At 33.6% G+C, this 16,685-nt stretch overlaps 1 protein-coding gene across 11 annotated transcripts in view; it reads left to right on the forward strand.

The window, feature by feature from the left end:
• LOC145277896 (voltage-dependent calcium channel subunit alpha-2/delta-2-like) overlaps positions 1-16,685 on the forward strand; it is a 445,906-nt gene that overhangs the window by 137,502 nt on the left and 291,719 nt on the right. For all 11 annotated transcript variants that reach the window (XM_080129937.1, XM_080129974.1, XM_080129993.1 and 8 more), the window contains exon 4: positions 1,519-1,578. In XM_080129937.1, the coding sequence (XP_079986063.1) occupies positions 1,519-1,578 (60 nt within the window). The remainder of the gene's footprint in view (positions 1-1,518; positions 1,579-16,685) is intronic.

Genomic DNA, 16,685 nt, shown 5'->3' on the forward strand with positions numbered 1-16,685 from the left:
TTTGCTTAATTCAATGAGGAAAAAGGTGGCTAGTTAATTTTAATGCATCTAAAACCAGGCTTCTCTTTTTTCATCATAAACGCTTTACCCCATGTCTGACCCCAGTTGAAATGAATGGTTTTCTTCTTGGGGAAGCATCATGTTTTGACAAGCTTCTGGGATTGACCTTCACTTCTGATCTGAAATGAAATACATATATTAAATCCATTGCCAAAATGGCAGAAAAATGGTTGGATCATTCTACTACTCCAGTAAATATCTCATTGCCGACGCAATCCTTTACCTGTATAAGAGCAGAGAACGCTCTAGGATGGAGTACTGTTGCCACATCTGGGCAGGTGTTGCTGAGAGCACCCTATCCTGCCTTGACAGAATTCCAAACCGGCTTTGGAACTTAGTAGGTGATGCCCTTTTTTCTTCCCTGCAATGTCTTTCTCACAAAAGAGACATTGCGAACCTGTCTCTCCTCTATCGTTATTTTAATGGCAAGTGTTTGTTGAGCTTCAATCTATGGTCATGCCCTCCTTGCAAAACTTTCACAAAAATACACTCATCTAGGTACAATTATTATCAACAATTTCCCCCACTCTCTATCTGTGCTTAAATCTAAACACAGATTCCATGAATAAAGCTTCTTTCTGAGAACTTCTTGCCTGTGAAACTTTGTTCCACTGGTCTACTTTTCAGCTGACTACAGTATGGTCATTTTCAAGTTCAATGTAAACAAGTTCTTGTTGAGCCGTCCCCTTAAATAATCAAACTATACCAACTGTCCCAGTGACCACTATACACTCAGTAACCTTTATCCTCGAGTAACTTCCGAGCTTTGATAAGTGGTGACTCACTTGTGTGTGTGTGTGTGTATATATATATATATATATATATATATATATATACATACACATATATATGTATGTATATATATATCTGTGTGTGTGTGTGCTCCTTTTTCTTGTCTTTCAACATGTTTTTTTATTGTAATGGAGACAAGTATACTCTTGTTTAATACAGACTAACAGATGTATTAGTATAAATATTTTCAAAATTGTGTTCAAGTTGTTTTCATTAATTATTCTTATTTACTCACTAAATGTTTTCATGTAATAATTGCTCACTAATAATTACAAATGGTGTCCCATTAGGCCTGAATTTTCCCAGATTTTCTGCATACTCTCCATCTTTCAACAACCGTTGCTAGTTATTTTGCATTATGGCAACACCCGTTTACCATTGATTTCTTCCTTGTTATATGAATGGCAATAAGCCTTCCCAAGGTTCTTGTACTCTCCGCACCCTACCAGTGGAGATCTGGTGTGTGCTATTTCCTCTCAGTTTTTCTATCCTCCTTGACCTTGATGACCATTTTGTGTGGCACTAAATGAAGATTGTTCTTCTTTTTCTTTTTCTTTTTCCAAAACCTATTTTAATTGAAAAGTTAGTCTCTAAAAATAGAGCTTATGAGAGAAACTGAGTATTGTACAATTAATACATTTTACTGATTTTTTTTTTTTTTTGCAGGTATCGGTAGCAGCAGCTGAAGGAGCAGCGAATCGTTACCAATGGGATCCTAAACTAAAGGTAAGACTTGATTTTAGAAATGGGTGGTTTTACTAGAAAAGAAAAATATTTGGGGGGGGGTCCCCAGTTTCACTTGTATGCCGGAAATTATGGCAAAACTTTTGGCACTTCTGTATGAGAGGACCACAAGACGAGTTATCGTCCCTGTTCTTTAAATTAGAAGCAACCTCTGTCGGTTGTTCTGTGAACCTCAAATATAAACAAACATCTCCGAAAACACAAAAAAATATAACGCAACAAGTAACACAAAAACATTAAAATTAAAATATTTATTCTACAAAAAAAATCTATCAAAATATAATTTTAATGTTTTAATCTATTTCTTTTCAATGAGAAAATAATTGAAAATAAAATAATATGTCCAAAGCATGAAACATTTATAGACTTTTTTAAATTATTTGTTTGTTTTTTTACCGTAGGATTGTATAAAAATATATCAAAATTTAATTTTAGTTTGACAATGTAGCAAAATATAACTTTAAACTATAAAAATGTATCGACATTTACTTTCAATTTTTTAATAATATTGTTTTTTTTTTTTTCAATGAGTGATTTTCATTGAAACCTTTTTGGAACATAGTGTTTATTACAGTGTTTATATAATTTTGTATTACGCAGTGTTTATATAGTGTTTATTACAGTGTTTATATAATTTTGTATTACGCAGTGTTTATATAGTGTTTATTACAGTGTTTGTATAGTGTTTATTACAGTTACAAGAAAAGTATGAGTTATCGACCCTGTTCTTTGATTGACAGCGACCTCTATCGGCCATTCTCGAAACTAAAATACACAGATTTGCCCTGTGGTCCTCTCATACAGAAGTGCCAAACTTTTTACCACATTGACACCATTCAGTATAATGCTATTACTACCAAACGGTTACACCTTTTGCTAAAGTCATTGGAAAAATAATTGAATCAACTCACAGCTCCAGAATATATCTGCATATGAGATGGAGTATGCTGGTTTTGAATTTATTAAAAGTCATGAGTTTTTCTTTCTGGGTTATCTCGGTTGTGAGCGGCTTAAAGTCACTCAGCAACCCTTTAAGAACCGTGGAGATCAACAGACTGTCGCTAATAACTTCGCCAGAAATTTTTAATGAATTTGCTGTTGTTTCAGCCCTTATAATATAGTCTGTAATCATCTTGGCTTCCATTCGTTTTAGTGATGCCAGTTCAGTATATAAAGAGATAATTTTGGGGTTTTCTTTTGATAAATAATGCTCTCTTAATATGTTCAATGCTTTGCAGCCATCCTCCAAGGCTTCTCACATTATCAGTGATAGACTTCTGTCATCTAAGCACTGTATCAATACTGAAAAAAAAAGTTGCATTCTTTTCAATAAATCCATTTCGATTTTCAGGTTGTATCTGGATGAGTTTGTGTAGTTTTTGAATTAAAAAATTTTACCACAATTTGAATTTCGATTCCGATCCATCGAATTAAAGTTTGCTATCTGGTCCATAACCTTGTGAATTGAAAGCCATATTTAATTTTAGAAGAGTTTTCGGTGGGTTGCTAATCTGCATGAGTCCTGAGATGAAAAAGGGAGTGGGTAACTAATCTGTATAAGTCTTGAAGTGTAAAATTCTGCAGATGAAGAGTAAGATTCCTTTTCATGTGAACAAATTCTAAAATATCCACTATGTTTTATTGAGTGATTCTGGTTTCTGATTGGTTGCTAGCAGTGTGTGGCTCGATTTGATTGGTCAGCTCCCATCGCCAGTATCTAAAAGTAGAACCTTCCAATTTTCTTTAAACATAGCGTCTAATCATATAAAAAAAATACTGCAACACTGGAATAAATTTTATTCATTATTTTCAAACCTTTCATAGTATTCGTCATAAGTCTGTGCTCAATCAATCCATCTCATGAAACATTATCTCTAATTCTTTAAGTGGCTTTTAGCCTTGATCAGTACTCATCAATTTTGCATGTGAATTTAATGTAAAATGATTCCCCATTTCCGGACCATTCCAGTATTTTAGGGCAGATAACTATTTTACAGGAAATAAATACTGTACATTACTTTTCATTTAAGTAGAGCATACTTTTTTTATTTTTTTTTTTTTTATCTCTTTGAGGAAGGACTTAGGGTTTGTAATAGGGTTAAGGGATCTTTTTTATAGAAGAATTCTGCTCAAACTTAGGGTTAATAATAGGATTAAGACAGATATTTTTTTTAGCCTTGGCACTCAGACTTAGAGTTAATGGTAGGATTTAAGAAATTTGGCAGTTGTGGTGGGATGTTAAACATTCGGTTCTATATATATATATATAACTTGTTTTGTTTTATATATATATATATAACTTGTTTTGTTTTACTGGTAGTTTAAAATCAATAAACATCATTTTATCATTATGTCAACAGCAGAAGATTTTGCTTTAAACAAAACAAAATAAGATGATCAAAAGAATCGCTTTTGGAATCAGAAAATAGGCACAAATTTTTCCGATTCAAATACTGATTCTGATTCCAATTAATCGTCCCAACACTATAAATTACCAAAAGAAAGAAAAAAAAATCACCATTTTACACATTTGTCTATGAGTAACAGAGTAAGTAAAAATGTAACCTGAGAATGGTAATTCTAAAATGAAAGAAAATTATCTACAAAGAAAATCTATTTATACCTTCATGCAGGGTTGCCAGAAGAAAATGTCTAAATCTAGCAAATTACTCTTAGAAGTCGGCTAAGTTTGTTTTTTTTTATTTAGTTTTTTGCTTTCCAGACGACAATGTTTAATTTTCTACTATTGTATAAAATATGTTTTAGTTTTTATTCAGGTAAAACATTAAATTAATTTAGTTTTTCTTCCTCCATTTTTCTTCATTTCTTGGTTATATAGCTTACTATAAAACATAATATGGTACATTTTATGTAGAACTGACTACATCCATACACTGGGAGTTGATTTACATTCATATTTGTTCTGCAATTTTGCCATTTTTTTTGTTGCCATTTTTTAAAGGATTTTGAAAATTAAATTTAATTATTTATTAGTATCATTTGGCTGTTAATTATTAACTAGATCATATTTTTTTTTATAAAACTATGACTAACTAGTGGGGACTGGTGCTTTGCCCAGGCATAAAATACAATTAAATATGATATTTTAATTTGTCCAGATTTTGTATATATTATTATAGAGTCGTGATTTCAAAAGTTAAAAAAACAACAAGAAAAAGTATTTGGGTGCCATCAGCTAGAATTGAAACCGTAAGCAAAACTGTAGCATTCCAAACCGGTGACGTTACCACTGTACCAATGTGACATGCATATAAACTGATTAAAAATAAACTAAGATTAATGTACAAAATGGATAAACATTTTTTTCAATTTTGATCCATTTTTGACCCTTAAAAACTATTCTAACCAGTTAAAGACCCATAAAAGAACGACCCGTAAAAAATCCAATCATTTGAGGTCCCTAGCTCTGCGACTTTTAGTTTTGGAGGAGATGGAGTTTGAAAATATGGAGACAGACAGACAGACATATAGCCAGACAGACATCTTGTTGTTCAACGCTTTACATAGTGTTCCAGTAGATATGGTCCCAACCCCTTACGTTAAATTGGCAATGTGCCTTGTTTGGGGTGAATATATATATATATATATATATATATATATATAGTAATTTATAAAATATATATGGCGATTAAGCTACACTAAATATTCGGCGTTTCATCCACTATAGGATTCGTCAGGCTTATGCATAAGCCTGACGAATCCTATAGTGGATGAAACGCCGAATATTCAGTGTAGCTTAATCGCCATATATATATATTATAAATTACTAACTAGCTCTACTTACATATTGAGCACTTTTGAAGTAAATACTTAAAGTTTACGCATAAATCTATACTTTCGTATATTAATTTTATGTGAGTAAATGAAGTAGTTATATATATATATATGTATATCTATGTATATATATAATTAAAAAAAACACTTGACTTTTAGCTTTTCACTTTAAATTAAGCTAGAAATTATTTTATAGTCAAAAATTTAAATGCTTCAAAATCCCTTTCACATTTAAAAAAAAAAATCACTCTAGTTAGTTATTTTAATTAATTACTAGCAGGGGTGCACCCAACCTTGCCGGTCATAAAATACACTTAAATCTATTTTAATTCATACAGATTCTGTATTATAACAGAGTCAATTCTCTGTTGAATATTATATATACATAGTACTGATTTAAAAAAAAAAAAAAAAACATGATTTGGATGCAATTAGCTAGAACCAAAACCAAAACATTTAGCACTCCAGCTGTATTCCTCACTGTTTGAGCTATCTGCAGATAGACAAGAAAGATTGAAAAATTACACTTGGTGGACAAGTCAGACATAGACTAAAGTTTATTTGTACTATGATTGTTGGATTGCATAAAGGATTGTGACTTTTATTAATGACTAGCAGGAGTTACCTGGCTTTGCCCAGTCGTAAAATATGCTTAAATATATTTTAATTCATACAGATTTCATATTTATTATTACAGAGCGAATTCATTATTGAATATTATGTATATATATATATATATATCTGTAAAAGTGAACGTGTCTGTGTACATTTCCCTCCGCAATAACTCTGTCAATTTTTAGTCTACAGACTCGAAATTTGATATACAGGGTACTCAGATTTGGGAGAATCGACGTGATCGGTTTTTGGCCAGAAATTTAGCAATTAAGGGGTCAAAGTTCAACGATTTGACCTTTGAGAACTCTACCAAACTCCTCCGACAATTTTGGGTCTATGCACTTGAAATTTTAGATATAGGTTCCTTGGACATTGATCTAACTTAATAAATTGATTTGAGCCCAAAACAATAAATTTTAAGGGGTCATAATAGGGGTCAAACTTTTTTAAAATTGACCTCTGCGGTCTCTTCCAAATTACTCAGACAATTTCTGGTCTAAATATTTGAAATTTTACATAAAGGATATTCAGAGATAGGGCCAGCTTTTTTATCAGTTTGGGTCGAAAATTTTTAGTTACCAATATATGAATGTATGTATGTATGTATGTATGTCTGTTTGCATATCTGCCTTAAACTTTCAATTGAGGCGACAGATTTTACCAAGATCAGTATCGTTTTCAAGTTCGACCTTGGCTAAAAACATTAATATCTTCCCCTTCAACTAGGCACTTTTCTACAGGGAGAGGGGTCACTTTTTTCGCCGATATTTTTTAAAGTTATCCTCTCCTTTAGATTGTCTAGCCTTAATTTAAAAAAATGTTGCTTCCGGTTTGGCGATGGTCGTAACAGCATAAACGTTAGGTTTTACCCCATTCTTTTCCTACTTTGCGGTACGGGTTTGAGCCTGTCTTCCTACTACCACTTTTTTTTTTTTGCTCAACATACACATCCAAACACCCGGGCAACGCCAGGCTGAAATGCTTGTATATATATATATATATATATATATATATATATATATATATATATATAAATTGATTTGAGTCCAAAGCAAGAAATTTATATAGTATATGTCACCATTTCAATCATTCATAAACTACATTTAACAACATGCCAAGGAATGGATTGACTAGAATACTTACGGGCTTTAAAAGCAGGCAAATAAAAGATATATCTGCCTTAAAAAATTTATTTTTGGTGTCTTTAAACCCCCACTTATTCTTTTTGCTGATGAGGAGACTTTGTTTTATAAAACCAAATGATAAAATTATTGTTCAAGATGTATTGTCTTTCTCAACTCAATAAAAACATTGTTTCCGAAACGATCGTATAATTTATTGATTCTGTTTGCTCTTCCTTTTGAAACCGATTTTTAATTATAAATTATGAATCATTTTACTCAATAAATTATATATATATATATCTACATAGTACTTATTTCAAAAGTTAAAAAAATAATAATGACTTAGATACTATCAGCTTGAATCAAAACCAAAACATTTAGCGCTCCAGCTACATTCTCTACTGTTTGAGCTAATCCGACCAATAGATAAGAAAGTTATAAAGTTAAACGTCTTCTAGCTATGACTATGATAACTATGATTGAATTTGCGCATGCATAAAACTAATAGAAATATATCGGCAAGTTGAAATGAACATTTTGCGTTTCAACTTGCTGGCATATTTCTCTACACGTTATTCATCCATCCAAACAAAGATTTTAATTGTTATTTGTGCATGATTACTGGGGCTTTTGTTTGATTTTTGAGTCATGACTAGGACTGCGACAACAGAATATTCTTTTCATTCTTTTGACTCTCAAGTATATATCCGACACAGTAAGACAGTCAATCAACCGAGAACCACATCAGTCTATATAAAACATATAAGATATTAACGGCTATATACTCAAGAGTCAAAACAATGAAAAGAATATGCTGTTGTCACAGCCCTAATAATTACTATTTCCTGTTAATTTCCGTGTTATGTTTAAAAGTTTATCGATTAAACACACACACACGTACGAACATACATACATACACACATATGCATTCATCTACTGTTTTATTTATATAGATTAATTGGTTTTTAATTAAAAAATGCTGACATATCTTTACATTTTGAGAAATTTGAATGGGTGATAACTTACGTTCATCTTTCTGGAAACCAACATGTGACCCTGATTGAGGATGTACACAAAAATAAAAACAACCTCTTTCTACTTAAAATATTTGAAAATGGGATTAAAAAACAAAAAAACAACATAATCTATATTTTTTTTATTATCATTTTACAATTATTAAAACTAGCGATAAATAACTTATGAGTATTGTGATCTGTATCCACCAGACATTGGCTGGCAATATTCCATTTTCATAAGAGAATTCAGTATAATAACGGTTGGTGTGATTTGGAATATTCTATTTTTATCTTAAAGTATGTTTACGAATATGATGATAACGGTCGAAGCGACAAGCATATTAATATATAGATTATTCAAAGTTTACTGCAAAAACAAATATCGTTGTTCATATAAAAATCTCTCGCTTGTAAATAAGTGATTTTTTTATACTATGTACTGAGGCTAAAGCTGCTTTCAGAACTGCCAGCAACCATTGTAAGAAAGTAAGAATGCAAGAGAGTTGTATGCTCAGTCTGTCAAGTCCAAAGTAGCTGAGCAGCGGCTTGGTTCCCACCAGTTTTGGCAAATAGCAAACATAATTCTGAACAGAAACGTGTGCTATATCCCAACTATCATCAATGGACCTGAGGTAATCTCGTCAGCATCAGACAAAACCAAACTCTTTGCCAAGAACTTTGTAGCTAATTCTACCCTATGCGACCAAGGCCACCAACCCCCAATATTTCCTCCTGTATCAGAAAACACGCTATGTGATATACAAATATTTGTACATGATGTTGCCAAGCTAATCAAAAATCTTGATTCCAGTAAAGCAACCGGCCCTGACAGTATTCCAATTATAATACTCAAAAAACTTCAACCAAAACTAGCGCCCATACTTACGAAACTGTTTAAACATTTCCTTAAGTAAGTTGTTGGAATCTGTGTTAAATAAAGAAGTAATCAACCATCTCAGCAAAAATAACCTTCTTAATGACACACAATATGGTTTCCATTCTGCTAGATCTGCAGCAGATGTGCTTACAGTTATATCTCATAGGATTAGCGAATCTCTCAATGGAGGCAACCTTTCTAGAGCAATTGCTCTTGGCATATCAAAAGCCTTTGATAGGGTATGGCATAAAGGTTTACTTCACAAGATCTCCAGCTATGGTATAGCTGGAAATGTCTTCTCAATTATCAAATCATTTCTATCTGATAGGTTCATAAGAGTAGTAGTTGATGGGCAAAAATCAGAAGCTCTCAGTATTAATGCTGGAGTCCCTCGGGGGTCCATCCTGGGCCCAACTCTCTTCCTGATCTACATCACTGATCTCCCAAATCACATCCTTACATCATTCGTAGACATTTATGTTGGTGACACTACTATCTATGGTAGCACATCTAAGACAGTAAACGACCAAGTTCTCTCCGATTCTCTCTCCTCTGATCTTGAGCATGTGGTACAATGGGGAAAGAAGTGGGTGGTTACTTTTAATGCATCTAAAACCAAGCTTCTATCTTTACATCATCACCGCTCTGATCCCCATCTGGCATCAATTGAAATGAATGGCTCTCATCTTGGGGAGGCCTCATGTTTTGACAAGCTTCTGTGCTTGACCATTACTCCTGATCTTAAATGGAACACGTACATCAAATCTGTTGCCAAAGCCACTGGAAAAATGGTGGGATCCTTCTATCGATCCAGTAGATATCTTACTACTGATGTAATTCTCTATCTGTATTAGAGCCAAGTACGTACAAGGATGGGGTACTGTTGCCACATCTGGGCAGGAGCTGCTAGAAAGGACTTGTCCTGTCTTGATAGAGTTCAAAATAGACTTCGTAGCCTCATGGGAGATGTCCTTTTTTCTTACCTGCAACCTCTTTCACACAGAAGAGATGTAGCGAGTTTGTCTTTGCTTTATCGTTATTTTAATGGCAAGTGCTCGACTAAGCTTCAATCTATGGTCCCCCCTTGCCAGACTTTCACAAGAAACGCTTGTCTAGCTGAAAACACTATCAATAATTCCCCCCACTCTTTATCTGTGCCTAAACCTAAACGTAGATTCTATGAACAAAGATTCTTTCTTAGAACTGCACGCCTGTGGACCTGACTTTTGTTTTCCTGCTTTCCAGCTGACTACAATCTGATTGTCTTCAAGTACAATGTAAACAAGTTCTTAATAAACTGCCCCACTTAAGTTAACAAATTTACTGAATTTCCATTACTGACAATTACTATATTGTCCAATTGACTACTGTACACTCTTTAACCCTTATCCTCGAGTGGCCCCTGGGCATTGATAAGTGGTGATGCCTATGTAAAAAAAAAAAAAAATAATAATAATATTTGTCAAAGTTGGATAGTTTGGAATCCTAGAAGTTGGAGTTGAAACTTGTACCTTCCAACTCCACAGCCCTCTTTTTAACAAATATGCTTATTTATTTGATTAAAAAGTGATCAAGGCCAAAATCCATTCGAGGATAAGGGTTAATGAGATTTTCAGTTCAATGATGAACAATATTATAAAAGGATTGAAAAACTACAAAAGAAATGGTCAAAATTTGATTACTTCAGACAACAGCTCAATAGGTATTTGTTGAAATTGGACTTTAAGATTACCATGTCATAGTCTGCAAGAAATCAGTCCCACTGTAACATCTTTCTCAGATAAGAAGTTCTTGGACAGAAACTATGTTCATGGAAAATCCATTTGGTTTTAGGTACACAAAGAAAGAAAGGAAAGTGGTGATAGAAGATGAGTTCTTGCTGTGAATGTTTTACAGGAGTAAACCCAAGATAGAAATTCAATCAATTCAATCGAGCACTGGCCCTAGCGATAGTTGGAGTACTTATTTCCATAGAGGAATAATTCTTCCTATTTCATACTAATTATAATGTTTTTTATAAAATTTATTGTAAATATAGTTTTTTTTTCATATAATAACATTTCATTCTTTTCACTATAGGCAGTTTCTGATGAGAATGAAAAAGGCAGCAAATCGAACTGGCAATTTGAATAGATTTAAATAGAAAACGGTGTAACCTAGTTGCAAGTTTATTGATTGCTAGTGACATAAATGAACTGAATATAAATGTATGGAAGCACCAAATGACCATAATGTTTTGTTAAATGTCAAAAAATTGACATAAAAATGACTTAGCATTATATACCCACTTCCTCACAGAAGAGATGCTACAGGTCTATCTTTGCGTTATCATTGCTTTTACGGTAGATGCTCGGCGGAGCTTCAATCTATGGTTCCCCCTGTAAAACTTTCATCACAAATACATATCTAGCTGCAACAACCGTCAACAATTTCCCCCACTCTCTATCTAAACTAAACAAAAATTTCATGAACAGAGCTGCTTTCCTAGATCTGTCCATTTGTGGAACACAGTACGGTGGGACTGCTTCCCAGCTAACTATAACATGGTCGTTTTCATGTCTAACGTAAATAAGGTCTTGTTGAGCCGTCCGTCCTCTTATATAATTAAACACTGCCCAAATTCCAGCATTACTGCTCGTCATACTGTCGCCTCATCATCTACATAACACTCATTAACTGTTACCTTTTTTTTTTTTTTCTTTTACAAGGTAGTCACCACTTATTACAGTCCGGAAGCCACTCAAGGATAAGGGTTATAAGGGTCTTTGAGTGGCCTCCGAGCCTTCATGGTCCTAGATATGACCTTATACTATATCCGATGGTGAGGCCCCAGCTTGCAGGCTTTGGGGAGTGTGGAGCCACCCTTTATTTGCCATTGCTCCCAGGTCCACTCTGACTCGGAGTGGTAGTACCTGTTAGGGTCCCAACTATGGGTTCAATAGAAACCGACTTGAAAAAAAAAATATATATTCTATTAAAAAAATTTTCTCCAAATTCACTGGATTCGGCATTAAATAACCTGAAAAGGATTGATATGCCATAAAACAAAAACAACCAACCAACAAACCAACCGAGCCTTCATAAACAGTGACCTACAAGTAAAAAAAAAAAATCTTAAGCACATGTTCATTGGATGTTCACTTTTGAATCAAACAAATAAGCATACTTGGAACGTATAAGTTTCAATTTCAACTTCACGTCATCAGCAGCCCTGCTATTTTAACAGCGTCGGTGACTATGGCTCTCCAAATTGTAGAACCAGGGTAATCTCAGAAAAACAAGTAAAGACATTAGTTTCCGATTGCTTTCCATCTTGATTTGGGGGTGCATCTCCCCCTAGTGAGTTAAACACGCCCCCAGATACCAACCTCGAAATTTCTACGACTCGGCGTGGTACATACAGCGCCTAGCTTTCCCAAATAGTCACCCATCTGGTACTGACCAGGCTCTTTGTTGCTTAATTTCGGTGATCTGGCAAGAACCAATGTGTCAACATGATTGTGCCGTATTCTAGAAATATCCAACTTTTACTCTGACTCCTCAGTTTAAACCCTTCCAATATTCTGACTTCCTCTTGTTTATTCAGAGATTAAAAAAAAAAACAAAAAAAACAGCTCTGATTTTGAGTTGTAGTATTCTTAAAACTGCGACTCTGACTCCACAACGAAACATGATTGGTTGTAAAACATTAGTAATTTGTGTTACTTTACACTCTGGTTACAGACAGTGGTTTGATTCGTGGTACAGCATTGGTGGCTTGCGTCACTGTAGACTATGGTTCTATTCATGGCAGACCGTGCTGCATATGAGGAAAATCTATTTTCTGCTAGTTCAAAAGAAAAATCAATCTTATAATTGAACAGAGATATTGGAACTTGTAGAACTGACATTTCAGTCATTTTTATTTGGTCTATTAATGGGGTTGCATAAGTGCAACAAGAATCTTTAAAGGGAATGCAGCAATGAAGTACAAATATAATCAGCAGCAGCACTACTACTACTACTACTACTACTACTACTACTACTACTACTACTACTAAGCCATTAAGCCCCCTCCCCCCCAAAAAAAACACTTGAGAATAAGGATCAATGAGATGGATAGATCGAACGATGACGATTACTATGAAAGGATTGGATCCATACCATTCACTCCAAACAACAGCTGACATAAAAAGAAGCAATTCATCCACCTTTGTCAGAAACATTGCTCATGGAACCTGAAGACTAAATAGGGATGGGGTCAAGAGTTACAAAGCTGCCGAAAGTAAACCCAAGTTCCACCTCCTTCTCTCCATGTCTATTGTGCTGAAATAAATGCAAATACACTTTAATCCATTCCACAAAATTATCTAACTTTTCATTTACCTGAAATTCCATACAGATTCCCGAGTCCGAGTTTGACAAGATACATCTGGAGAAGGTCAGAAGTTACATCGATCAAAACATAGTGAAAATAACACTCAAGATAAGAACAGTAGTCAGAAGAATCCAAATAACATGTTTAATTCTTGTATAATCCTTGTGTCACATAGGATTAGAGAGAAGGAGAGGTCAACAAGTGCATAGTCTTCATAGTAGTTAACTGTCATGTTTTACTGATATTTCCGATTCTTCACTTTGTGCTTTCAAACAACAATAAAAGTTCAACTCTACTTTTCACTATTCTTTACAGATTGGCCTTAAAAAATAATCAAATTTGCTTTCATTTAACAACTAATTAATTCACAGCATGTATAATTTTCTGACACATTGAATAAAATCTTTATAAATAAAGTCTGCAATTCTCATTTCCTGTCATTTCCTTTGATACAGAAATTGATGAAAATACTTATTACAAACTATTATCAAATAAAATAAGCAGACTACTCTTTCAAGATGGCTTCCGTTTGGTTTTTAACTGTTTCAAATCTATTTGATTTTGTTGTTTCCGCTCAGTGGTGATTCTAGTGTTCTCTAGGAAGCAGAAAGAACAAATTTTTATATTTTGGAAAATAATCAATTTTTTGTTGTTTTGTTCTTGTAAATTCGCTTTGCCAAAGGTTAAAATTCTTTGTTTTAAATATTTCTATTTCCTCTATTTCCATGTTTTTTTTTTGTTCACTATCATTTATAAAAATCTATCTTAATGATTATAGATTGCTTTTATTATAATTTTTTTTTTATAATATATATATATGAGGTGACTTCAATAAGTTTCCAGACTTTTTTTTGTACAGGTATTTAAAATTGTTGTACACTCTTGAAAATTCAGTATGTTATTGCTATACATCTTATGAGATGACTGACCAATTTTTATGATTTTTGGTTCCAATGAACAGCTACAGCAGCTATTGAAATACACATTACTAAAGCCTGATTATCACAGCTGATGAATTTCAAAAATGCAATCTGGACGTGAGGACACTTTAAAAGAACGATATGCAATAAAATTCTGTTTTAAATTTGAAAAAAATGCCACAGAAACGCATGGAATGCTTCAAACTGCTTTTGGACCATCTTCCATGAATCAAGCATCAGTTTTTGAATCGCATAATAGATCCAAAGAGTGTAAGGAAGGAGTAAGGAAGCCAGAACACCTTAGTTGATTGGCCAAATAAAGAATTTCATTGATAAGGACCGTCATGTGTCTATAGAGACAATAAGTGCACAGTTTGATGTCAGTGTGGGAACTGTACACAATAATTCATGAGAAACTGAAGATGCAAAAGATTTGTGTGAATTCACCAATCCACAACTCCATCCTTGTCACAGACTATTTGACCAAGGTGGGCATCAAGTCTATAGTCTAGACCTTGTTCCCTGTGGCTTTTGGTTATTCCCTAAGCTTAAGGAAAACCTAAGAGGCTGTTGCTATGAGACAATTGAGATGAAAGAGGCTGTGACAAGGGTCATGGACACGCTCATGCAAGAGGACTTCCATGGGGCATATCAGAAGTTGTAAGAACGGTACAAGTGTATTGCAGCCGGAGGAGATTACTTTGAAGGAGACAAAAATTTCATGTGTGTACTCTCAATAACAGTGCCCATAGATACGTATGTGTACTGAAAAACATCAAAAGAAATTAAACCTAGTCAATAAAAAAAAAAAAACTTTTTACGTAGTTATTCTGTTGTATTTCCCACTATGTTTGAAAGAATGACAATGATATATGAAAATAAAATAATATATCTTTATTCTCAGCGACGGTTATGGATAGTTGGGTGTTAGGAGGGAGATGCAGGCATAGGAATTCGACAGGTGGATTCTTCTCTGGCAGAAATCGTCAACTAACCGATATGCTTTTCTGCTGTGATTATATAAGCATTTCTGATCACCTGAAACGTGCTTTCAAACATCATGCTTTTCTTTTCTTATTGACAATTGATCAACTTTGTTGTTTCTTCATGTGTCAGGTTTTTAATTTTTATTCAAATGAACCTTTGGTGCATTTGATAATTATTTTATTGTTTCTTACAAGTACAAGATTTTCTTGAAATGATTTCCTAGTAGACACGGCTTAGATATGAACAAGATCTCATCTTCATAATGTTTATTCAAATGAATGTTTTAGTACCTTTGATGATAGTAACTCTCATAATTTATTTATTGTTCTCGCAAATTTGTCAAAAATTTCTCGATACACACAGCCTAGATATCCAACATTTAATGATGATTAAAGATGAAGCAGTTTTATATTATTTGGATTTTTCGGTCTAATGTTCTCATTTTGAGTGTTATTTGCATAACGTTTCGGTTGATGTAACCTTCTCAATGGGGAGGGGAAACCCTTCAATACTAAGGCAATTTTTTATTTTTTGCCTACTTCTAAAGTGCCCCTTTTTGGGGAGCTGCCCCCCCCCCTTCATACACAGAGATTAAAAACGAACAAGTGTCACATTTTGCTTTTGTGGGGAAACAAATAAATAAAAATTATTGGTCCGAAAACTATCAATTCTTATTAAAATGTCATAGATAAAAAAAACAAAAATAATTTTATTGTATTTGCTGACAAGGGAAAACTCCACATTAAACCAATCTTGTGTCAAACCATGTAAATCACTCCAACCCGTCTTTGGTAATCTTACGAGATTTGTCCATTATAAGAGAAAAGGATGGGGAGGGGAATATGGTAGAAACTTGCCAACCCACGAATGTCTGGCTTGGGGAAACATTTGATGGCCATATCCAAAATGAAGTAGAAAAGGATGAGGAGAGCGAAAGAGGGAAGCTGGTTACATTAGGATGAAGCTAAATCAAATAGATAAAGAGCATGGGAGAGGGTTGAACATTAGACATAATAAAACAAAAACAGTTTCATGAGTTACATATATATATATATATATATATATATATATATATATATATATATAAAGCTGAATGTCTGTGTGTGTGTGTGTTTGGTCACGAATAGGCTCCTATATGGTTGACTATTTTAAAAAACTGATTACATATAATGATAGATATATCGAGACACAGGAATGGGTATGTTTGATCTTGCAGAACAGTAGTTCATTAAAATTGTGGGGACTGGTCCACAAAGTATGGAAATAAAAAATTTAAAAATTAAAAAAAAAACGTTTACAAGTGTTTTTGATATAGATGTACATAAGAATACTTTGATACGTATGTTTTAACTTAAATAGGGATGGCATAATGAAAATGTGGGGTCTCCGTTCGCGCCT

Source organism: Euprymna scolopes, chromosome 1 (assembly GCF_053919585.1).
Source record: "Euprymna scolopes isolate OS-2025 chromosome 1, ASM5391958v1, whole genome shotgun sequence".
NCBI classification, from domain to species: domain Eukaryota; kingdom Metazoa; phylum Mollusca; class Cephalopoda; order Sepiida; family Sepiolidae; genus Euprymna; species Euprymna scolopes.